This window comes from Abramis brama, assembly GCF_963993115.1.
Source record: "Abramis brama genome assembly, chromosome: 11".
Lineage (NCBI taxonomy): Eukaryota > Metazoa > Chordata > Actinopteri > Cypriniformes > Leuciscidae > Abramis > Abramis brama.
Genome location: NC_139973.1, coordinates 5,635,387 through 5,660,398, shown reverse-complemented (window position 1 = coordinate 5,660,398; position 25,012 = coordinate 5,635,387). Strand labels below are relative to the sequence as shown.

General features: G+C 37.0%; 1 protein-coding gene across 4 annotated transcripts in view; it reads right to left on the bottom strand.

Annotated features, from left to right (window-relative positions):
* Positions 1-25,012, bottom strand: part of mtss1 (MTSS I-BAR domain containing 1) — a 63,241-nt gene that overhangs the window by 6,068 nt on the left and 32,161 nt on the right. For 2 of the 4 annotated variants that reach the window (XM_084127677.1, XM_084127678.1), the window contains exons 4-11: positions 18,934-19,018; positions 18,712-18,803; positions 16,565-16,639; positions 6,593-6,750; positions 6,074-6,181; positions 5,883-5,980; positions 4,650-4,740; positions 1,932-2,054 (exon numbers count right to left, since the gene is read on the bottom strand). In XM_084127677.1, the coding sequence (XP_083983803.1) occupies positions 1,932-2,054; positions 4,650-4,740; positions 5,883-5,980; positions 6,074-6,181; positions 6,593-6,750; positions 16,565-16,639; positions 18,712-18,803; positions 18,934-19,018 (830 nt within the window). The remainder of the gene's footprint in view (positions 1-1,931; positions 2,055-4,649; positions 4,741-5,882; positions 5,981-6,073; positions 6,182-6,592; positions 6,751-16,564; positions 16,640-18,711; positions 18,804-18,933; positions 19,019-25,012) is intronic. The other 2 variants (XM_084127679.1, XM_084127680.1) reach the window with 1 other exon arrangement.

The window sequence follows — 25,012 nt, the reverse complement described above, 5'->3', positions numbered from 1 at the left end:
TAAAATGTATGATTTTTTAACTATTTATTTGTATGATACAGCTGCAAATAAGTATTTGAACACCTGAGAAAATCAATGTTAATATTTGGTACAGTAGCCTTTGTTTGCAATTACAGAGGTCAAACGTTTCCTGTAGTTTTTCACCAGGTTTGCACACACTGCAGGAGGGATTTTGGCCCACTCCTCCACACAGATCTTCTCTAGATCAGTCAGGTTTCTGGGCTGTCGCTGAGAAACACGGAGTTTGAGCTCCCTCCAAAGATTCTCTATTGGGTTTAGGTCTGGAGACTGGCTAGGCCACGCCAGAACCTTGATATGCTTCTTACAGAGCCACTCCTTGGTTATCCTGGCTGTGTGCTTCGGGTCATTGTCATGTTGGAAGACCCAGCCTCGACCCATCTTCAATGCTCTAACTGAGGGAAGGAGGTTGTTCCCCAAAATCTCGCAATACATGGCCCCGGTCATCCTCTCCTTAATACAGTGCAGTCGCCCTGTCCCATGTGCAGAAAAACACCCCCAAAGCATGATGCTACCACCCCCATGCTTCACAGTAGGGATGGTGTTCTTGGGATGGTACTCATCATTCTTCTTCCTCCAAACACGTTTAGTGGAATTATGACCAAAAAGTTCTATTTTGGTCTCATCTGACCACATGACTTTCTCCCATGACTCCTCTGGATCATCCAAATGGTCATTGGCAAACTTAAGACGGGCCTTGACATGTGCTGGTTTAAGCAGGGGAACCTTCCGTGCCATGCATGATTTCAAACCATGACGTCTTAGTGTATTACCAACAGTAACCTTGGAAACGGTGGTCGCAGCTCTTTTCAGGTCATTGACCAGCTCCTCCCGTGTAGTTCTGGGCTGATTTCTCACCTTTCTTAGGATCATTGAGACCCCACGAGGTGAGATCTTGCATGGAGCCCCAGTCCGAGGGAGATTGACAGTCATGTTTAGCTTCTTCCATTTTCTAATGATTGCTCCAACAGTGGACCTTTTTTCACCAAGCTGCTTGGCAATTTCCCCGTAGCCCTTTCCAGCCTTGTGGAGGTGTACAATTTTGTCTCTAGTGTCTTTGGACAGCTCTTTGGTCTTGGCCATGTTAGTAGTTGGATTCTTACTGATTGTATGGGGTGGACAGGTGTCTTTATGCAGCTAACGACCTCAAACAGGTGCATCTAATTTAGGATAATAAATGGAGTGGAGGTGGACATTTTAAAGGCAGACTAACAGGTCTTTGAGGGTCAGAATTCTAGCTGATATACAGGTGTTCAAATACTTATTTGCAGCTGTATCATACAAATAAATAGTTAAAAAATCATATATTGTGATTTCTGGATTTTTTTATTTAGATTATGTCTCTCACAGTGGACATGCACCTACGATGACAATTTCAGACCCCTCCATGATTTCCAAGTGGGGGAACTTGCAAAATAGCAGGGTGTTCAAATACTTATTTTCCTCACTGTATATTGTCGCTATCCACAATACATATTTTTGTATTACGATATATCATGACCTGATACATTGTTACAGCCCTACAAAATAGCTATTAGGTCATTGGTTAACAATAAACGTAAATAGTCATTTTCTATTTTATGTTGACTTTAATGACAGTTTGGTGAATGTTTAGATGGGCCTATAAGAGCTTTAAAGCAGCATGCAGGTTTATAGTTATAGATAAGTATACTGGTTAGTGTGTTTGATTTTAGGAATGGGGTCTGATAATCAGAAAATCATTTAAAATAGCTTGTTTTATAAATAAAAGTTTTATCAGACGGTCTCCCTCTAAAATGGCCTGCAGAGGGCGCTCTCTACCTTCACACAGATACAACCTCCACACATGCACAATGACAATCTCCAGTAGTACATGCAACAATAATGAACCCATTCACACACACAGCACTACACTACACTGAGTCTGTGCTCACAGTGCTCCTGTGCCGGAGGTGTGGGCCACGCTGGCCGGTGCGAGGGATTGTTGGAGAGTTCCCCTCGCTGAGAGAGCGAGCACCTTCCTCCCCTCCGACCAGGAGGAGAGGACTGCGTGAGCGCTGGGAGATGGAGGTGAGGGGCAGAGAGGAGTGGGACAAGAGAAAGATGAGATCAGATGGGGTCAAATCCAAGCCTCTGTCAAAAACCCTCTTGGACTAAAACAATTCCTTGGCCAAAAGAAATGCTTTTGGGTACCCTCTTCAGTGCCTGATTAGAAATCATAACATATCACTTCTTGATTTATCTTTTAAATTATAAATCACAAAATATAGCAACTTATGGTCAAATTTAAACAGAGATGCTACGGACAAAACCATTGTTGTTGTTTTTTATGTCAATTTTGAGATTTTAGGCTATTTTACTACCATAACACATCTTCCTTCAGACCGGTGTAAAGAAAACATCTAAAATTGAATATTTTATTACACTTTAAATATTTGGTCTGTAGATTTCAAATTACAATACATATCTTTAAAGGCTTTTTTTCTCCTGCACTGAGCCAGAAATCTCCACTTCAGTTCAGTAGCACTTCCATACACCAAACTCTCTATATTCTGAAGGCTTGTGCAGAGGGGTTTGTTTATATATCATTCGCCTGACATTTTTTAAAAATAAAAACATGGAGATTTTTTTCCCCTGTCTGTTGATAGTATTTTCTGATTTATAGAGTGATGGAAATGGATATCCAAAATTCCATCCGTAGAAACTCTAAAATGTCCGTTTGAACGTGGCATTATCCAATGTTCAGATTTTAGTCCTGGAAATATTTAAATAAATGCCTTTTTAATTAGTTATTTGATTAATTAGCATTTTTTAAAAACATTTTTAACCCTCTTCACCTCTGGTGTCTTGCCTCATTTCTTTGTGTTTTCACATTATGGTTAACTTAGCTAATAAATCAGACAAGATAGTGTCCTCAAGAGTTAGATACCTTATTAACTAGGGGTGTGACGAGACGCTTACTCCACGAGACGAGACGAGACACGAGATTGGGTTCACGAGAACGAGACAAGACGAGATTTTTACACAATTTTTAAGAAATCCTCAATGATGAAATGTATGAATGGAAAATAGTCTTTTATTCAACTGAAAATCACAAAATGCAAAACAATTTAGGTGCATTTTGAAATCAACTTGTAATGAATGTTATTTTACTTCTATTTTAATGAATTATATGCAGTAAAGGACATGCAAACACTGCAAAATGTTTTGCTATAAACTCTACCGTCTGGCTTCTCCCCTGTACGATTTCACATGAGAAATCTAACTCCTTTCCACAAATCGAACATAAAAAAAAATAAAACAGTAGGCTATAAATAAAATTAATATAAATAACTGAAATAACACTTTAAATGCAAACAGTAAGTGTGTATCCATAATCAAAGTAGCCTACTGCTCTCTCAAAACTACAAGTTCAAACAGAAAAAAAAAAATTCTTCAAGCATGAAAAAGAGATAAATTAACTACACAGAACAGACTAAGATTATGGTCATGTTCTTTTTCAAGAATATAAGCATGTCGACGATTTCTGGCAGCAGTTGAGACCTTTGGGCAGTAACTAGGGCTGCACGATATGAGGAAAAGCTGCGATGTGCGATAACATTGTTTAATATTGCGATGTCGATATGACTTGTGATATGTGAATGTTAGCTATACTGTTCCCATGTCTTAGTGCTTTAATAGGTTCTTTGCGCGATAGGTCAAATGTTTATTACCTGCCTGGTTCAGATTACACTATTTTAGCGCGATTTTGGCACGATCCGTTTCGTGGAGATTCGTAAAGGACAACGGGCGTCGGGACGCAAGATTCGATCGTTTCATTTCGTATAGTGTGTCATAGTGGGCGACAACCTACGCGTCTGCGATGCTTCAGGACATCACGACAGAAAGACTAGCATGTTTAATTTTAACGGTCCTCCGCGAGAGTGAGTGTGCGCGAGTGAGTGAGAGTGCGAGCAACAGTGAGTGAGCGTGTGTGTGTGTGTGTGTGTGTGTGCGAGTGAGTGAGTGAGCGAGGGACAGTGAGTGTGTGTGTGTGCGCGGAGTGTGTGTGTGATTGGCCCGGCACACAAATGATTTAAAAGTGTCAGGGGCATCTTCAATACTAATTTCACCCTCACGCTCCATCACGCTGACATCACAACAACTCACGAGACAAAGTTTCCCCTCGACGAGAAATCTCGTCGCGTTTTAATCTCGCGAGATCTCGTAACACGAGATCTCGTCACACCCCTATTATTAACCTATGCTACTTTTTGTAATTGTATAATAAATGTTTTATTGTCAAATGGTTTATGCTTATAATTTATTACTAAGCATTTTATTTGTTAATATTTAGTACCATATTTTCATTATACTGTAATACCCAGACAAACTACATTACATCTTCTATATAATCTGCACTGAGGTACTGTTTAATTTTGTGTCTGTATCTGTGATCTATTTGGTTGGGATTTTGAGGGGGGTTTGGATTATGCACCCCAACAGACTGGAGGCTGCGATGATGCTTACAGCCGTATTTTCTTCTTTGGGCTGAATGAGGTTGTATGTGTTTTGAGTGGCAAATTATTGAAACTGTCTGGGTTTCACAGGGTTAATACATCATAAATGGGCCAGGTAAGTTTTAGACCAATAGTTTTGTGGTGTGGGAATACCCGTGTTTGGTCTGGGGCTCGCAGGTGAAGCCCGTCCACTGCGCTGGAGATGGAGTCCAGAGACGGGACATGACGCACAGAGGTGTAGTTACTGTGAGAGACAGAAAGAGATGAGCAATGTATCTGCACTCATACTTTTCCAATCGATTTTAAAGGGGTCATGACATGGATTTTATTATTTTAATATCCTCCTTGAGGTTCACTTATTTATTTTCAACCTTCCTCCTGACCCTCTGTCTGAAATGATCCATTTTTAATGGGCGGCTCCTTTAAGGCTTGTCAATAAACGGCCACTGTTATGATTTGCTAATGCCAGTGCATTGGAAACAGTATCAATGCCCACTGCTATTGCACGACAGCATCAGTGATTATAATGGGTTCTATTTGCTTTTGATGCGATGCTCACATCCAGTGTAGGCAAATGTCAGCTGTTAAAGGGATAGAAGGAACAAAAAAGAAAATATTTTAAAGAATGTTGACAACCGTCAATGTGGTCAATCAACTGTCTGGTTTCCAACATTCTTTAAAATATCTTCTTTTGTGTTCAACAGATAAAAGAAATTCATACAGGTTTGGAACAATTTGAGGGTGAGTAAATGATGACAATTAGAATTTTTGGGTGAACTATCCCTTTAAGTGGCTGAGTGGCAGTGGGCAGGGCCTATGGATGATGTATAACTATAAGTCTTGCTCTGGAGGCAGTCATATGCAAATGTGTTTGCCTGTGTGACGTCACAGATCCCGCAATATCAAAGCGAGGTTGATAATAAATGCTTTGTTTATAATGAGGAGGATATTTTAATAGTACAAAGAGCTCTTATGTGTCAAAAGATCAAGGCAAATTTGATTTAGCATGTCATGACCCCTTGCCAAGTCATGAAAACTAACAATATATGCAAGGTATTATATAATGTTCGGATAGTTGGTCACTGTTGAAGGACATCACATTCAGGGGTTTATTTTGTGAAAAAAGATCTAAAAAATATGTATTACATGGCTACTGAACAAATCAATAAGTTAAAATTGAGTTAAATTTTAATTGAGTTAAAAATTGTATATCTTACTGTGGGAAGCTTAAAGGTTACTGCTAAGAAAGTCCATTATAAATGTAAAAAAACAACAACAACAAAAATATTAGCAACAAAAACACAAAAATATTAATTATATATACACATGAATCTGTAATCAACACTTTTTGCATCAATGAACATTTCTCCCTGACCCTGAACTCACCTGCTGATGCTGCTCTTGCGTGATAACGTGTTGCTAGGAGAGGCGGGTGGAGTCTGATACGAGTAGCTGTAGTCTGAGCCTTTCAGATCAAGAATAACCTGCATAAACAAAACAAGATAAAGTCAGAGAGAGAGAGAGAGAGAGAGATATGAAGTGGTAACATGTCAGCCTATTTAGAAGACATGCAGTACCTGTTCACTAGCAGGGGGCAGTGTGTTGGGATCAGCCGTCAGGTTTCCAAGATCTTCTAGAATTGTCTGTAAATGGGTGACTTCCCCAAGCATGCTTATCTCTTCGTCCTGACATTACCCAGGTTAAAAAACAGTCAGACAATATTTATGCAGGATTAAATATGAATATATTCATAACAGTACACCTGCATGAATCTGTCATCCCAAAATCAAAAAAAGAAATAAAAATACATTAAATTTATAATGAAAATAAAGCCTGGTTTAAGAACATGAGATCATAATAATTTTAGTTCTCATAGTTCTCATAACTGTAATGCATTCTGATGTTTTACTGTAATACAGTAAAGAAAATCATCCTGTTTAATTAAAAAACGCATTAAATAAAACCATTAAAACAAATACTAATCACAACATTTAAATATTTTACAGTTCAAAAAAATCGTTATTTGCATGTTAAAATGTCTCAATAGTCAATACAAACAATATATATCTTAAACCAGAGTCTGTTCAGACACTCACCAGGACAGGTTTAAGCATTGTGACAAATGAGCAGAATCTTCCTCTTTCCTCTATAAGAGCTCGACACACAGCTCTCTTCTCGGTCTCCTCTAACACGGCATAGCGTGTGTTGACGTCCTGAAGAGCGCTGTCCAACTGCATCTGCACCTCGCCTTTACCTACGCAAACACAAACACATTTCATGAACCACTGATAGGATCAGAAAGACTTTGACTTTTGTGACTGGCAACATTACAAACAAGTTTTTTTTACCAGATTTTGCCAAAGAAAAGATCAAAAATCATTCAAATTAAAGTCTTGGTCACAAAACAGGATAAGTGAATATTAAAGATGAATGCAACCAGTATTGCAGTAATGTAAACTAAATTTAAAACCATCAAAACATTTCATTCATATTTAATAAAGCTGAAATAATATAAAACAAAAATTAGAAACTCCTAAATTAACATGTGGCACGGTTGCGCTTTGGGCGACCCGAGTTTGTGTCCTGGCTTGCGGACCATTCCCGATCCCTTCCTCCTCTCTCTTCACTTCCTGTCTAGGTTTTAGTTTCCTATCTCAATAGATGTAAAATGAAAAAAATCAAAAAAAGTTAAATAAAAATCAATGAAAGCTAAATAGAAATAAACAAAATTGGAAAATGACAAAGCACACGACAAAATTACTAAAACTAAAATAAAACCCCAAAATACAAAAATATAAACCAAATTTAATATATTAATAATAATTATAAAAGCATATAAAAATAATACTAAAATGACACTGGCTGCAAAACAAAAGGAATTACTTTGCCTGGCAGTTTATTGTTAAAACCACTAATCTTTATAAACGACTGGATTGCTCATTGCATCCGGTAAAGCCATCCGGAAGTGTTTGAGCGGCCATCTTACAGTACAATTCCCTACCGACAGAGGGCATTGTTGACTTACAGCCAAAACATTGATGGAGAAATCACCTGATTTGCAGCATATCAGTCACACATGAATAGTTTTTAAGATATATGCACAGTATGTACATTAGAGATACTTTGAATGATAACTTTTCGGGCAGGATAAGCAATATATTAAATATTACAATACATACAATCCCCTATTACTAAATTGCACTATATTAAAAAGGTTACCATGCATTATCTTGCTCTGAGCGACAGCATAAAAACTCAGAAATAAAGCTTCATGTTTTTAAATCCATACGCAGTCAGCGTCATTTCTCTGAATAAGTTGTGAAATGTGTGTACTATTTCCTGATGTCTTTTTGTTGACCCAACATCTACTTCGGACTCTTGGAGATCTTAGAAACCATTAAAAAGGCACAGGTCAGCTCAAATTCTATGGCTTTTTACTAACGTGACATATGAATTACGTATTCTTTGTATATTGTTGAGCTAATTATTCATTTAACCATCGTTTAAGTCGTTATCTTTACTGCTTCGAAACACGTGCTGTTAACGAAAACACTTGAATCATTTATAGTTACTGTATGAAAAATAATAATATTACATAACACAAATATTACATAACCGCAGTGAACTGTACATGGCAAATTAAGTTGTATGTACATAACTTACAAAGCATAAATATGTATTCAGATTTCACCGCTAACTGTAATGTTTTCTCATTAAAATCAGAAGATTTCCCATTAATTCAATAGAATGTGAGGGAATACTAGGGAATACCAATATGGCAATACATTGGCTTCCCTTTTTATGAAGTCAAGAGCAATCCACTCATTTATATGGATCAGTGGTTAAAACTCATCATGGTTTACCACTAGGAGGCAGTACAGTTTCTATTGACACAACACACCATGTAAATATTTGCTGCAATGCTAATAGCTGTTCTCAGAGTCTCGCTGTGCACATTTCATTGGTCGTTCATGACCAGGCGTGACGACAGATCTGGGGTCTCTGGTAATGGTACACAGGTGGACTGTATAGTTGGCATGTGTCCTTGTGTTTCATTTAAAGTCCAACTGCCACCGCGACAGTCCCTCACATTCCAGAGTAGCTACTTGATAGTTTCTCTACACCGCAGTGGTCAACCAATACAGGTTTTTCAATGGCTAATATCGACTGATTCTACAAAGCAGGGTAGCCGAAATAATACAGTAAATATACATATCTGCTTCTGTCTCCTGGTGCTCTAACTGTACTGATGAAGTGCAATGGGAGAAATGTGAGGTTAATCACATTTAGAGGTTTGTTTACAGAGTCAGACCTCATGCCAGCACACACCATGTGAGGAGCTTTAAACACATGACCTGAGCTTTTCCTCTGTGTGTGAGTGTGCATGACAGGGATGAGCAATATCTTGATATTCAATCCTAATTTTATAGTTATAATAATATAATAATAATGATAATAATTTGTTACATTTATATAGCGCTTTACATGGAAGGGGGAATCTCCTCAACCACCACCAATGTGCAATGTTACCAAACTCGTCAAATTTATCATGAAAATTCTATATTGCTCAGCCCTACACTCTTAAAAATAAAGGTTATTTATTGGAATCTATGGTTCCATGAAAAACCTTTAACATCAATGAAACCTTTTTTTTTGCACAATTTTCTTAATGTTATTTATGCTAAAAGAACCATGGTTCTTTTAAGAACTGTTCACTGAAAGGTTCATTGGGGAACCCAACATAGTTCTTCTAAAGCATCACTGCAAAAACCTCAAGTTTATGGACAATTTGCAGCCCTTCTCAGTCTCAAAAATACACACAGCTACATGTTTAGCATTCCACAGACAGAAGAGCACTCTGACAGCTGTGTGCAGGACGCAATAGCAAGGCGTGTACAAGCGTACATCTCTGACCTCATTGACCCATTGCTAACAATAACCTCAGGTGTCCTTTGTGACACCAGATCTTCTGCAATCCAAGATGACATGCAAGACAGATGTACGGTTATTATCATAGGTTTCTTCAGAAGTACTTCAGACATGTTTATAGTAATGTTCGCTCACATTAGATGAAGACAATCATATGACCTGGTGAATACTACTAACTTTATCTCAGTGACCCCCTATTTACACACTTTTGGTTGAAGAAAAACCAAAAATAATCATTGGTGACAAAAACACCTGAGAACAGGACATTCCAACAGTTTAAATGTACAATTTCTTGATTAAAAAGACTAAAATCCTGACAATAAGGTTCATTAACGTTTAGAGAACACCTATCGAGTCGAAGTCATTTTTTATTAGATTAATAGAAATAAATCCATCAAATAACAGATAAACGAATGTTGCACAAGCAACAGTAGTTCTAAACAACTTCTGCAAATCAGTTTGTGTGCTGCGTATGCATCTTTGGGATTTAAGCAATTCTTGTCAGTGCTGTGAAACTCAATTAAGTCCTTTGACCTTCCGAGAAAAGAGATGATCCCTGGTCATTGAGTGCATTGACCTTGTGCTGGACTGTGACTGAATGTGTGTTTAGATGTTCTAAGGCCATTGCACCTTCAAACATAGCCTATAGTGAAGGATAAAATTAACCCAGGTTGGGTAGGAGAGCTTAAGGCTGGGGTCATCTGAAGTTTAAAGGGCAAAGGTCAGTAGGTCTGTTGATAAATCCCACGGCCTGTCTGCAAGACAAATGGCTTAGGAAACATACAGCTCTATTTGAAGTATGTTACAGGAGCCTGTTTCCTCTTACAGAACTTAAATGGAATTCAAGCCAACGGAGAAATACGAAAGAGTGATAAACTAAACATTGTGAAAAAAACCTGACTTGGCCAGTAAGCAACTTCTCAAAACTCTATAAAGTTTATATAAAGTAGAACCAAGTGAAGTGACCCATGCACATTTCTGAAAAGTAGCACAGCTCTGGCGTTTGGCTTGAGCTTGCTAAACACACAAACCTCATTTAAAAACAAAAAAGAGAGGTGAGGGTAAAATAACTCAGAGCCATTCAGACAAAGTTGTGTGTGTGTGCCAGAGAGACATTCCCTCAGGTCTAGAAATCCCGAGTGGTTGGAAGCTATGATGTCATCATAAGCAGACACCTTCTCTCCATAAACACAAGCAGGAGGCAGGTGTGCAGGTTTTCTGGGAGAAGTAGGGCAAAGGAACCTTAATAATAATAATAATAATAATAATAATAATGAGGATGATGATGGTTTAGTCACGGATCCAATGCAGTACTGCCTCCTGAATGAAGACTAAGCGCCCACAAGGATCTCACTGTTAACCAATGAGAGCATGGCAACGTGTGAATGTAGACCTGGGGCCGGCTGCATAAACTGCGTAGACTAGTCTTAAAAGTTAGTCATCTAACTTTTTAAGGCCAGTTACATAAAAAGGTAGCTTGGTCTAATTTGAATTAGAAATGTAAGACTGATTGCCCCTTGGTTAACTGCTAGTTAGTCAAACTAGTTTTTAAGACAGTCTTAAATGGATGAGTAAAATCAACCTAGGGTCCTTTGCACCATGACCTCGAGCCAAACACCCTCCCCAGAAGCCTTTTTTCCCTTGGTCGAACATTATTAAAGTTAGAGCTTATTTAGAGATATCAGCCGGATGGCTTAGTGCAGGCGCTAATGGATTCAAGGATGCATCTCGTAAATTACCCCACTAATATTGCCCAGAATGGTACCAAACTTATACAGTAGTACAAATAGGTTTTGTACTCTTAAACGAGGCATTGGAAAGTTTGTAAGTACATCAGGAGTTTATTTAAATAACACTTGCCTGATGGCTAATGCTACCGCTAACCCGGACGTCGACATCACTTCAGTGGATTGGGAAAAGCACGTTAAAGTCCTGACAGAAAGCGATGCATAAGGATGTAATGTAACGACAAATTCTTATTTTTTTTCGAAGTGTTGACAACTTAGTGTTAACTAATAATTGTTGCAAACTGGTACTACCAACAAAATATTAGTGCATTCCTGGAACTGGGCGTCGTTACACTACATCCTTATGCATCGCTTTCTGTCAGGACTTTTACGGGCTTTTCTCAACTCAACTCAGTGAAGTGACATCGACTTCCGGGTTAGCGGTAGCATTAGCCATCGGGCAAGTGTTATTTAAATAAACTCCTGATGTACTTACAAACTTTCCAATGCCTCGTTTTAGGAGTACAGAACCTATTTTTACTACCGTATAAGTTTGATACCATTCTGGGCAATATTAGTGGGGTAATTTACGAGATGCATCCTAGGATCCGTTAGCGCCTGCACTAAGCCATCCGGCTGATATCTCTAAATAAGCTCCAACTTTAATAATGTTCGACCAAGGGAAAAAAGGCTTCTGGGGAGGGTGTTTGGCTCGAGGTCATGGTGCAAAGGACCCTAGGTTGATTTTACTCCGAACCATCCCTTTAACATAGTGGATAAATTTATGCAACAGATATAACAAATACAATTTTAATAAATTTAACAAAATGTAGTTAATTCAAACACTAGAGAGAGAGCAGAAAATCCAGACCTCTGGTTCTTCCTACCATCTCAAACACAGCTGCAACGGTATTGGAATACTAATGTGCATGAATTTTAATAATTCAGAACCAATGCTCTTTCTTCACAATCTCCACACAGAGGCGTCCGAGTCTTCTGAGCGGTCTGCCCCCATAGACCTCTGAGTAACACAAATGCAAGTTATAAAGATGAATGTGCACTCTGAGACTCATCACAGGTCTAGACGCCATATTTATTTTCATTTTTTCACCATCTGTGTGAGTTACAGCAGTAAATCATATGGCACAGCGATGGGTTTATGGATGTGCAGTGATATAAAAGCGCTAGCCTCTGAATCGCTTATGCTAACACTTCTTTCGGCCCCTCTCTTATGATTCAGACTGTCAAGCCGAGGCCATGTTTTCCTCATTCTGCAGCAGATGACTAACATTATAGTGAAGGACTCTCTTAGAGGGAGCAGGCAAACCTGACCACGCTTCTCTTTGTTGACAACAACAGATTTATAAACGATTCTCATGATGGATGTTGCGTTCCTCAATGCAAATTATAAGCAACTCAAAAGACACAGCACATGCAGAGCAGCATTTACTGTGAACTGAAACTGAAAACAGTGCTGTTACATGCAGGGTATCAGACTATATATATTTATATAACAACATCACAACAGTTGGGATTTGATTATCGTACAAATCCATATCACATTCTCGCCACCATGCATTGTCAAAATATATAACAAAAAAACAAACAAAAAAAAAAGGTACTGGGCAACTGGCGAGTAACACTAGCCTAGAAATCTAGACGCACCCTAGCGGCAGCAAAATTTATTTTGCAGCCAGGGTAGTCTAGCAACTCTCTGTTGACTTTCCAGCTGGAAAAACCAAACTCTAGTCAGGCCAATCAAATTGTGTATAGAGTCGGTGGGCGGGCTTAACATAATGACGGCAGAGTTGTGACGGTTCTGCGTGAATTCCCTGGTACTACTTGAAAACAAAGAATGGCGGCTGCTGCTGGCGAACAGCGGTCTTTCGAATCGGCTTTGGCCGCGTTTCTAGAGGACTTGGAGTTAAGCTGTTCTTTGAGAAAAGAACAAAGAACGGCACTTAAGTCATTCTTAAAAAAGGAAGATGTGTTCGTAGTTTTGCTGACCAGATACGGCAAAAGTTTAATCTATCAACTAGCTCCGCTGGTGGGAAAACGCTCTGGTTGGTTGTAGCGCTGTCCTATTGCGTGCAGAGGGAATTTGAAAGACATCCGTTTATCCCGCCCCTCGGATTGAGCCGTGCCAATGGTGAGTTGCCAGACCTAACATCTTGATGTAGGTCTGGCTTGCCAGGCTAGAGTAACACACATTTGGTGCTTTGAACCCTGTTTAACATGCTAATAGTGCTGTTAGAAGTAATCCGTTCATGAAAAATATATTAGAAAACGTAGTATTTTGCAGTTTATTTAGTAATTGTTTATGGCCATTTCGCGATTTCAATCATCATACAGCACCACGGCACGCAAAAAAAAAATATATATATATATTTATTGGATTTACACAATTCACTTGGTTGGGAAATACGGAAATCCATATAAATATGGAGAAAAAAAATTATATCCCTGAGGGAGGAACTACAAATTACAAGTTACTGGCTAGTTGGAAATATACCACCACTGAGAAGAAGATACAAACAGTCCACTAAAGAGTTACTAATGAATTTGAAGAAAATATCTTGCGAGAGGGAACATGTCCAGCCTAATTATACAGATCTTGCTTTTCAGTTTTCAAAATCAGTGACTTAAACCAAAAGACACTGGATCAAAGGTCATATTACTCCTAGATACCAGACAAGACAGATTGTGCAGCCGCAGCACCCTTCTATATGAAAGGGAGTGTATGACCACAGGGTGTTTTCCCAATGTTGGGAAAGATGACATGCCAATTGAAGGAAGGATGGGAGATCTCTTTCCTCTCTGAGAGTTTGTGTGGCCTTGAGCTATGATCTATTTTGGTTACAATGTTCTGGCAAAAAATGCAAATTTCCTCAAATTACAGAAACATGCATAAAATCACCCTTTAGCAACCTTTTTTTTTTTTTTTGTATGAAATTGGATCTCTTTTTTTTTTTTTTTTTTTTTGGATCTCATGTGATTGACAGGTTGTCCCGTCCTCGCACCAGTAAACACGTCATCAGAGAAGAGATGAGATGTCACTGCAAGCGGGCGGGGAAGATATTTTGATAAATTTTCAAAATGAGATTTAAAAAAAAATCTAAATGAGAACTGATTTAAAAAATAATAATCTAAGAACAGATTAAAATTGAAAAATTGATATTTCCAACCCAGCCGTACATTCTAATATGCTGGTTGGGTGTTCAAGAAACATCAATGTTAAAAAAAGTTGTTTTGCTTAATTATTTTTGTGGAATTCCTGAAAAATTTTTCACAATTATTTGATTAATAGAAAGTTCAAAAGAACAGAATTTAGTTGAAATAGTAAATCATTTTCCATGGTCACAAAATATTTCTGTCACTTTTGATCAATTTAATCCATCCTTGCTGAATAAAAGTATACATTTTTTTGGCTTAAAAAAAAGTGTGTATATACAGTATATATATATATAAGCTGTTTATATTTTAGGTGATCATGATATCTAACTCTAGCCTGGATGCCAGCCGAACTTAGCCCCGCCCACAACATTTGAGGTCGGGAAGTTCGGTCTGGACTTGACCCGTTGTGGAGCAACTATGCTCGAACCAAAGCTGTTCGGACCAATCAAATTGTCAGGGCGGGCTTTATACGATGATGGACAGATGATGAACAGTAACGTAATCATCCACGTCACCTAAGAGCGCTTGGGTTGAATTCGTTTACAACAAAGATGGCTGCTGCTGGAGAATTGAGATGTGTAGATTCCACCATCGCGTCTGTTATAGAAGATATCGACAGCGCATTAATTTAAGCGATGAATGAAGAACAAACGTCACTTACTCCATTGCTCTGATTGGTTGTAGGTCTATCCAATTGAGCGCAGAGGCATTTTCTTTCCTGGTTCGGTTGAAACACGCCCCATAATCACAGCTCAATGGAGCAGTGTCAGACTCATATTCTGACTAGAATCTCAGTATGACGACGTCAGGCTAATCTAACTCGTAATTTTATGATTTATACTGTATGTATGAGCACAGTGAAAACTGATGTTTCAAAAGTCACTTTTATCACATCCTCTGGAAATGTTGAATAAGCGTTTGAGTGAGGGTGGATGCAGAATATAGATCAGCGGGCGTTTTGACCCCTCAAACAGACCAGAGCAGAAGTGAACAGCGAATGACTGTTCAGTCTCTTACTGCTGCCCACACACAGCTGAAGCAGACGACACCCACCATAATGACAGAACACATCTGCATACGCATCTATCTTTCTCAATGCCTTTATTCCATGCATTTAATGCACCACATCTAGAACTCATCTGGTGCCTCATTCCACCACTCTCAAAATTATGCCAACAATATTCAAATCTTATTCAAAGTCTCTGTTAACTATTCAATACAAAGCTGAATCTCACACAAACATGTCCACACCATGTTTCACACACTAAAATCAAAGAAAGTAATAAATCTGTATAGTGAATAACTGACTGGTGTTTGAGATTTCTCCACCGGCATAACTCTTGGACAAAGTTTGCACATTGCTTGTGTGATATCCACTGGTTTGCCTTCATGGTTTAAAACAAATATTTCCAACATTGCAACGTGACATTTTTCTTGATCACCAACTCCATCTTTGCTTGCAAAACGATGGAAAATGATTCACATTTTGTGCACGTCAGTATAACAAACTATGAGTATAGCAAAAATCTAAGTAATAAAAATCAAAAAAGCACATAAATTACTAAAACTAAAATTAAAAATACTATGATAGTATGTAACTTCTTTTTTTTTTTTTTTTGCCATTTTTGCAATACAATTTTATTCTGCATTACCGTAATGAAAATTTGAGGATGAATGTGATGATTCTGCAAACAAGCTTCATTTTACTTATGCAAACTATATTTTTTTTCTTTTGATTTTGGGGTGAATTATGACATTGACATGTTTTATAGGTGATGTGAGATTCTCCCAAAAAAAAGTGTATTTGGATTTGTTGGTAAAACTATATCCTCATCATTCTGTTACAATACTTGGTTAACTCTAGGCTAGATTTTTTTTAAGGTGTGTGCACAATGCAGTTTGACCAGGGCCAAGATCACCAAGGTTGATGCCATGACAACAGAGGGTGTGGAATTATGACAACACAAGGTGTGGTGCCAACAGAAGTCATGGGCATATCCTATTGTGTTTAGACAAAGAGATCTGAGGCAGTAATTTGAGAAAGTGTGTGTGTGTGTGTGTGTGTGTGTGTGTGTGTGTGTGTGTGTGTGTGTGTGTGTGTGTGTGTGTGTGTGTAACAAGACAACAGGACATTATATGTTGCAACTCACAGAACATTATTAAGACATTATTTACCCAAGGTGTTCAGCCTCTGTGACTTTCATTTAATGATTTCCTATCCAAGCGGTCAGATCTTACCTTTTTTTACTTTCTTCTGCAGTTTAATGGTGTCTGAAGATTTCTTCTTGATATCTGCACGTGCCTTCTTATATTCTAAAAAAAAGAAAAGAATAACATTAGCCTCGTCGGTGGAGGCAAAAGATAAATGTTAATTAAGGCAGTTGTTCAAATCCCTAATCTTAAATATGAGCAACAATAACTCTGCCTTCCTTAGCAAGCACTGATAATAAATTATTCACAATGATGTCAAATGAAACGACCCCTTAGCAACCCCAGACAGCCGTGTTGGAGATTGCGTGGGTGTAGCTGCGTATTTACTGGCGAATTGCAAAGCAACTGATTGAACGCCTATTTTATATGACATAATGGATTGTTCTTATGAATAAATGATCCATTATGAGCGGTGATATAACTGTCTGAGGGACTCCCACAGAGCTAAGAGCCATTTAATAATTAACAGTGTGCAGCTAATAGGACAGGTTTTTCGACACTGGTGATCTTAAAGGGGTGGTGATATAATTATTATTATTTTTTGGTAGGGCTGGGTATTAACACAAATTTCACGATTTGATTCGATTTCAATTCACAGGCTTGTGATTCGAATAAATATCGGTTAATTTGGATATATATCAGGTATAATACATGGCAAATTTTCTCAAGGAAAAAATCTCAACTAATGCTATAAACTATACAGGGAGTCAGTTGGTCCCAGGCTACATTACTATAATATTTAATATTAACTGATTTGTATACAAAAACTTAATTTTTTTTAAAATAATAATAAAGTTATAATACTAACTTTATAATTATATAATTATTTCTACTCTCGTTTTTGAAATTTAAACATTTAAATTGTAGCTGTAATAAAAACCTGACAGATTTTTTCAAACACATAAAATACTGAAAAACAGTAAAAAAAATAATATAATGAATATGTAACGGTGCATATATTTAGCAAAAATATATTTACCCGACTAACGAGTTTATGGTCACTGAATGGCTTTTCTGAGGTAAATATAACATTACGTGACAATGTTTACAAATTAACGTCTTTCCGCGGTTGAAACACTAATTGCGCGATTACATGTTGTACTGTATCTTATAACATACCTTTGTATGTTCATTCATGATTATTTTGTGCTGTAACGTAGTAAAGAGTTCACTGATGCTTTGCTTGATCTGAGGCGGCAACAGTGATCTTTCACGCCACATTAAAGAGCGCCAAATGGCATTTATTGTTTGAATTTCGTAATAAAATGGACAGAATTGAAATCTGAGACTTTGTTTCAAATCAAAAATAAAGCACAAAGGTTATTGTGATTTATTAGTTGGGAACCATAAATGTTTGTTCATTCATCACCTGAAAACAGCATAGACTAAAAGATCGATTCTTGGGATTTAAGAAACGAAATCAGTTCATAAAAAAGAGAATCGATTAAAATCAAGAAATCAATATATTTTTACCCAGCCCTACTTTTTGCCCTGAAGTCCACTTTAAGTTTTTGTGCCAAAACAATCATAACTTAGTTTTTAATAGGGATTTTCCTTCTTTGCTACTATACTCTTAAAGGGATAGTTCACCTAAAAATGGAAATTCTATCATGATTTTCTCATCCACATGTCGTTCCAAACCCGCAAAATCTCTGGTTAATTTTATAAAAATTCATATGGATTAATTTTACGATGCCTATTTGAACTTTTTTGATCTTCTACGTTTTTAACCAAAGATTTATGGGTTTGGAATGACATGGCGGTGAATAAAAGATGAAAGAATTAAAATTTTTGGGTGAACTATCCCTTTAAGACTTCATTGTAAACTTTTTCATACTATCATGAACTCATCTCAAAATATCAATAAAAACTAGATACTTCAAGACATTACCCATTTAAGTAACAATAATTGAATTGAATATATTGTTTATATGTGAAGTCTGAACCTGATGTATGAAACTGGATATTCTTCTTGTTCATTTTTTTTAATTCAGCTTGAGTCAACTTTTTGTTTTCAGGTAAATTCTTCCTTTGAATTCAACCCTACTTAGCTAGAAACACTTCCATTATAGGATTGAAACGATACTTTACCTCCTGCCAACTTTTTGTACGCAAAGATTAAATTCTAAACCAGTCGAATATCGATTATATCACACAGGCAAGGAGGCCGATACCTTTGGCATGGTCTTTATCCAGCTGACTGGCAACCTTCTTCCACTCTTCAATTTTCAGTTCCAGAGGAGTGATCAAGTTATCCATGAGAGCTCTGCACACACACACACACACACACAAAGTTGAAGTTGTCCATGCAGGTAATGAATTGTATAATACATAATCTCCATTACCAATTTAACTAATCAGCTTATGAAAAACAAAGTAGAAGTAAATAGTCATACGTGGTGAACAGTTTGAGCTTGTTCTCAATGCTTCTGTGTCTCATACACATCCTGGTCAAAGCTGATCCGATCTCTTTCGTTGCTCCTGGAGGGAAAAAAGAAAAAGGAAATTAATATCAATGTCCTTAATCTCACAATCTTCCATTCTGAACTCCATCAGAATCTGCTAAATGCCAAGAAGAAAAACACGTTGCTTAAGAGTTCTGAAAGAACAGTTTCATCACATTGTTCTCTCCTCTCCTCTCTTTAATCCTTTCTTCCCCCCACTCTTTCTTTAATAAGTGGCTGAATGGGCTTCATTTTGTAACATGTCTCAGACAGCTTGCAACATAACTCATCTTATCTTTCACAGGAATGTATGGTTCAAACAAAGCAACACAAATTTCTCATTAACGCGGATTAAAGGAATTGTTTGCCCAAAAATTTAACTTCTGTCATCATTCACTCACCCTCATGTTGTTTTAAACCCATATGACTTACTTTTAACTGATTCATTGATAAAATCTGACTGAAAAGAATGAAATGCTCACAAGATCAGAGACATAGTAAACGAGTCATATGGACTACTTGAAATCATCAGTAGCCCTTTACTGTAATTGCATGGAAAAGAGCATGGAAAACAGTCAAACTTTCTTCCACGGAAGAATGAAAGTCAGTCCAACTGGTTTGGAATGACATGAAGGTGAGTAAATAACGGCAGAAATATCATTCCATTGAGGTGGGTAATTACATTACACTCAGGATCTGTAAAAGAGGCACATGAAGCACATTGGCCTAGTTTATTTTAGCAAAGGCCTTGTACCTGCATCAGGGCAATCTGACCCAGAAGAGGGGAGGACGGGACACACATGACGACATCTTGACCGAGTTGCATTTCCTCTCTAAATACAAAACGCCTCAAATGACAGAAATAGAGCTGGGAACTAAGGAAAATAAACTCTTCATTCTGTCCAATTAACATATAAATTTTATAGGTTACACTACGTTTCAAAAATCAATACGATTTTTTTGAAAGGAATTAATATTTATTCAGCAAAGATGCATTAAATTGATCACAAGTGACAGTACATATATTTATAATATTACAAAAATTTAACTATTTTATTATAGAGTTCATTCTATTATATTGCCTTATAAAAAAAAAAATTGTCACCTTTTTCAGAAAAATATTATGCAATGTAATAATGTTTCTCTGACCAGCCAATCAGCATATTAGCATGATTTCTGAAGGATCATGTGACACTGAAGACTGGAGTAATGATACTGAAAATTCAGCTTTGCCATCAAAAGAATAAATTATATTTTAAAAAATATTAAATATTTCACAATTATTACTTTTTTTTAATACACTGAATTTAATAAACTATAACAACTCATAATGCACGGTTTTATATAAAACTCTTCAGTGTCGTAATATTGAGGAATTAGTGCTGCGGCCCCAAAGTTTTAAACAGGTCAATTACTTTGCTTCTGCATAATCACACTAATGCATCACTGCACCAAAGCCTCCGGCCTGCAGAAAGAGCACTGCACATTTATCAAGAGACGCTCACACAAGACAGGGTGCCAGAAAAAGCAGCTCTTCAACACCCCCTAAAGCCTATGCACTCATTCTCTTTGGTTAGCAACAACTCAGTTTAGCCAGAACAAAATTAGATCGCTCCCATTATGATCAACAAAAGTTGTTATATCACAATGATTCCTTTGCCTTTCCAATGATTCTCTTTCTAGGAAAGAAAAACAGTGGAAAAACAATCTCTCACAATCATTAAAGGCTGCCTATTGTAGGGCCACACACACTGCTGGACTTTCTTTGACTTTTCCTCAACCTAAAGTCTGCTAAGGAAAGGAAAACAAAAAGATGCTACATTTTTGGGTTAACACTTGTACAGCTGAGAAGCACAGCCCAAAAAAAAGCTATATTTAATCACTAATGTGAGAGGAATGGATCTATAAACTTGATAACAGCTGAGGTAAACACCCGGGAAAGGCATAGACTAAACTGGCTTGCTATTAGCCTATATGATAAATTACTCGGAATAATTCTGATTACAAAACCTGATGAACTAGTTAGATTATGCATTACATCGCAATGATACATCCATTATCCCGCCCACCCATAAACAAATGTGAAAAGGTCACATTATCTGATGAGTCGGAAACTCAAATTACATAATTGCTATTAAAATACTCTACCCTGTGAGTCACAGTGACTGAAAATGTATTTATTTATAAATACAATTTATTAAAATAAATTAAGTTAAGCCATTAAATCATCTTATCACGTATGCTTTAAACTGGACTGCTGACTGTGTTTGAACAGGATGTAGTTGACACAATATGCAAATTGTGCACAGAACAAGTTCTCTTATTGGCTGTAAAATTGCCATTCATCTGCCGTTAACACTCACTTCTCCTTGTTTTCATTCTCTCAATCATTGCGTCCTCTTCAAAATAATCAAACAATTAATTGAAACAAGTGAGAAGGAACACAAATCTGCCTGCTTTCACACTGTCCCACTGGCTTTGAAAGTGGACTCAGATCTCTTTTGAAGAAAAGGGCCTCACTCTACTTTTCACTCACAGTGATAAAATAATTCAATTCAATATTAGAATTTTATTATCTAACAGTAATACATGTCAATTATAATAAATAAAAAAAAGCAACATTTCACTTTCTGTGTGCAGTAGCTCCTCATTCCAAATTTGGAGAAATACTGTCAACTGCTCCATTTTCCCACAGAACTTGTATTTTGACACTTTTTCATGGCTTGTTGCACTTAAACGCTCAAATACATACAAAATTATGTAAGTATGTATGTATGTGTCACAGTATGGATTTGTGCATAAGCTCTTAAAGTGCCTAATAAACCTGCTCCTGAACCAAAGACAAAATCACTCGCTGCTCTCGACTGAATAACTTTTGCAACTTCAATTGTAAGCATTAATCTGCATTTCATTTTTACAATGAAGACTATCCAGTGTTATTTTACATTTGATTACTTTAATTTCTGTAGTAGCCCATTTCTTACCTGAATACTAGACCCACCTGAAAAAGTAAAGCCATGTTTATTTCATTTGTCTCTTTATTCTATTGTATTTTATTTGTGCAATCGTTTGCAATTTGTTTATTTGTTCTTATTTTATTACACTGTTTACTTGTCTTTTTTTTGTAAATGTAGTTCAAATACTCTAATAAAGCCTCCCTGTGCTATGTGTAAGCTTTTACAACAAAATCACCCAAATTACCCCAAAATTATTAGATAAAGTATCTGTATCTGTATCAGTATACATGGCAGTTTTCCCCATGGTATCGAATATCGATATTATTCAAGGTACCATATCGAAGTTGGAAATTCAAGTATCGTGACAACACTATAACAAACAATAACGCACAAGTAAAGTGAACATTGCATGCATAATGCAAGTTAAAAGTCAAATGTTCGAGCATTCACATTTGTCCAAATTTACACTTTGAGACACCCTACATATCTCCCATTAAAATTAAACACAGTACTATTACTGAAGTTAATTCTATAATCCTATAACTAAAGTCTATTCTTGATAAGGTTCTATTTTTTTTCCCAATGAAGTTCTTCATAAAACTACATCTGTCACTGTACTTCCTGGTAAGCATTTCCCTGGTCTATAGCCAGGGGCAGCAAATGTGTGCTCTCTAAAATTGTTAGCAGGAGTAGTTCGACTAGACATGTCACATCATGCACCTCACTGGTCTTCTGTTGCTGTGAGCATGATCTTCAGCGCAGAAACTACTGCCACAAACTGGTCTCTGTTGATGTTTTGCAGTCAACTCATTCGGTTGGGGAGGTGGGACGTCACGTCACACCCTGAAGCCTCGGGCTAGCGCTCAATGAGCCGCATTACTGCCACCACATTTCACACGCAAGATCTCAACACGTTATCTGCTGGGGGTTGAGTTGAGACATTAAAAGCTTTCAGATGTCTCTGATGTCAATCAACCGGCGTTGAATAAAGGGAGCTCAAAAGACACATACTTTGTAACAACAGTTCTCTAACTCTATAATTACAGGTGTTTGAGAATAAACCCCTTTTAAAGTGAGGCAGACCGGCAAAAAAAAAAAAAAAAAAAAAAAAAAAAAAAAAGTTGCCGATTCAAAAACTGTGAAATTTGTTCTTCCCTTTTTTAATTCCTTATAAGAGTAACAGATCAAGCTGATTGCACCATTCTGTAAATTCTTGGGATCAAACCTTGCCAATTTTCCAGCCACTTTAAAAGCAACTGTTATGCTTGCTGGAAACCACAATAGGGAGAGTTCAATTAATTTAACCGCTTGTTTCTGTCTGAATCAGATTGATCTATCTTTGTGGCTATGTATTCAAAACATTACCAAACAACTGTATACAACTTTTTAAACCAGTTAAGATGGAGTTGTGGCCTAGCGGTTAACGGACATGTTCTGACACATTCATTAAGATCTGTAGGTTTGAATCTAGCTCCAAATTGTTTCCAAATCCTGTCTTTTACCCATAAATTGCAGTTCCCTCTCTCCTGTGAAATAAATCTGGGGGCAAAATGATGGAGATAAAGAAGGAAGCATATTTGGGCTGAGCAAGGAGCCCGTTTGTGATTTCTGTTCCAATTATAAAAGCAATGTTATTCAGATATGCACCAAATTTTACTTTTATGATGCACTAATAAGGCCTGGTTGCTATCAAAATCATGCATTATTACAATTAAAAAAAGAATTAATATAAAAAAAGTCTAATACTTTAAAATCCATTCAGTAGATTTACAATGGTATCAGATGGTAATGCGAGTTATTTAATATATCAAGGTACTCAATTATTACTAATTCATATACCATGTGGTATTACCATAGGACAATTTAAATTGTACTAAATAGCCTACCATTGCACTAAAATTATATTTTTGGATATAAAATCTGTAACCTATACATACATTATATATAATTTATTATATATTTTTATTGTTTGCTTGTTTTATTTGAATAAAATATAAATTATATATAATATTAAAAAATAATTAATTATTAATAAATTATAGATAAAAATATGCATTTATATATAAACCCCAAACAAGACGTATGAAAAAAACGTGCAAGAATCAAATCTAGTCTTTCTGAAACCATATTAAAACATTCAAGCACTCAGATCTGTGTGTCTAATACAAAAAGGCTCTTCAATTTCTTGCCAATATGATGTATGATCCCCATTAAACCTCTTAATCAAACAAAGACGGTCTTTATCACTGACAGAGAGTCTGTACGTTTCCGTCAGCACTCAAATACTTTCCACTCGCTTGTGCCGTTAGAAAAGAGTTCATAACTCAACATAAAGCCAAGCCTTTGCACACAACCTCAGAAGAACAACACGCTCAGTAACGCACACCTAGCTGGCGGCCTCATCACCTTAAACGGTCAAAATTGTGTTTGCTCAAGAGCAATAAACTTTTCCACGTTTTCCTCAATGGAAAAGCTTTTGCTTAGCCACAATTTAATTCCCCTACACATAAGCTGGCTGTATGAAGAGATCTAAAGAGGACAGAAAGCGCATTGGGCCAGCATTCGCAGCGTTCCGTTTCAATCTCAGATTCTCTATTGAGTTTTCTGACCGCGGGTCAGTCACAATATATTCATTCAGATAGAGAGAGAGGCCTGAAGAATGAAACCTTAGTTAACAAGCACTCACTGCTGTCTGTGATATGATGCTTAAAAGAGGCCATTCTGTGGACAAAGACGACCATTCACACAGACACAGCACACCTTGATCACACTCACACATACACAATGACAGACACTCATAGTCACACTAGAGATTCTGCAAGTCAGTATAAAAAAAAAAACACAGAAATGTGTTCAGCATATTAGTTTTTCCTGTAGCATAATTATAATAATAAAAAACATGTAAAACAATTTAGAAAATGCAATGCTCATGGTGAAGACACTGAATAAAAGTATTAACTTCCATTTGTAAAAGAGAAAATTGTCCATTTGATGATTGGGTACAGAGAGTAGACTATTAAAGAGAATTAAAAAAGAATTCATTGCATGCTGGTATGCAGGTCAGCTCAGGGTAA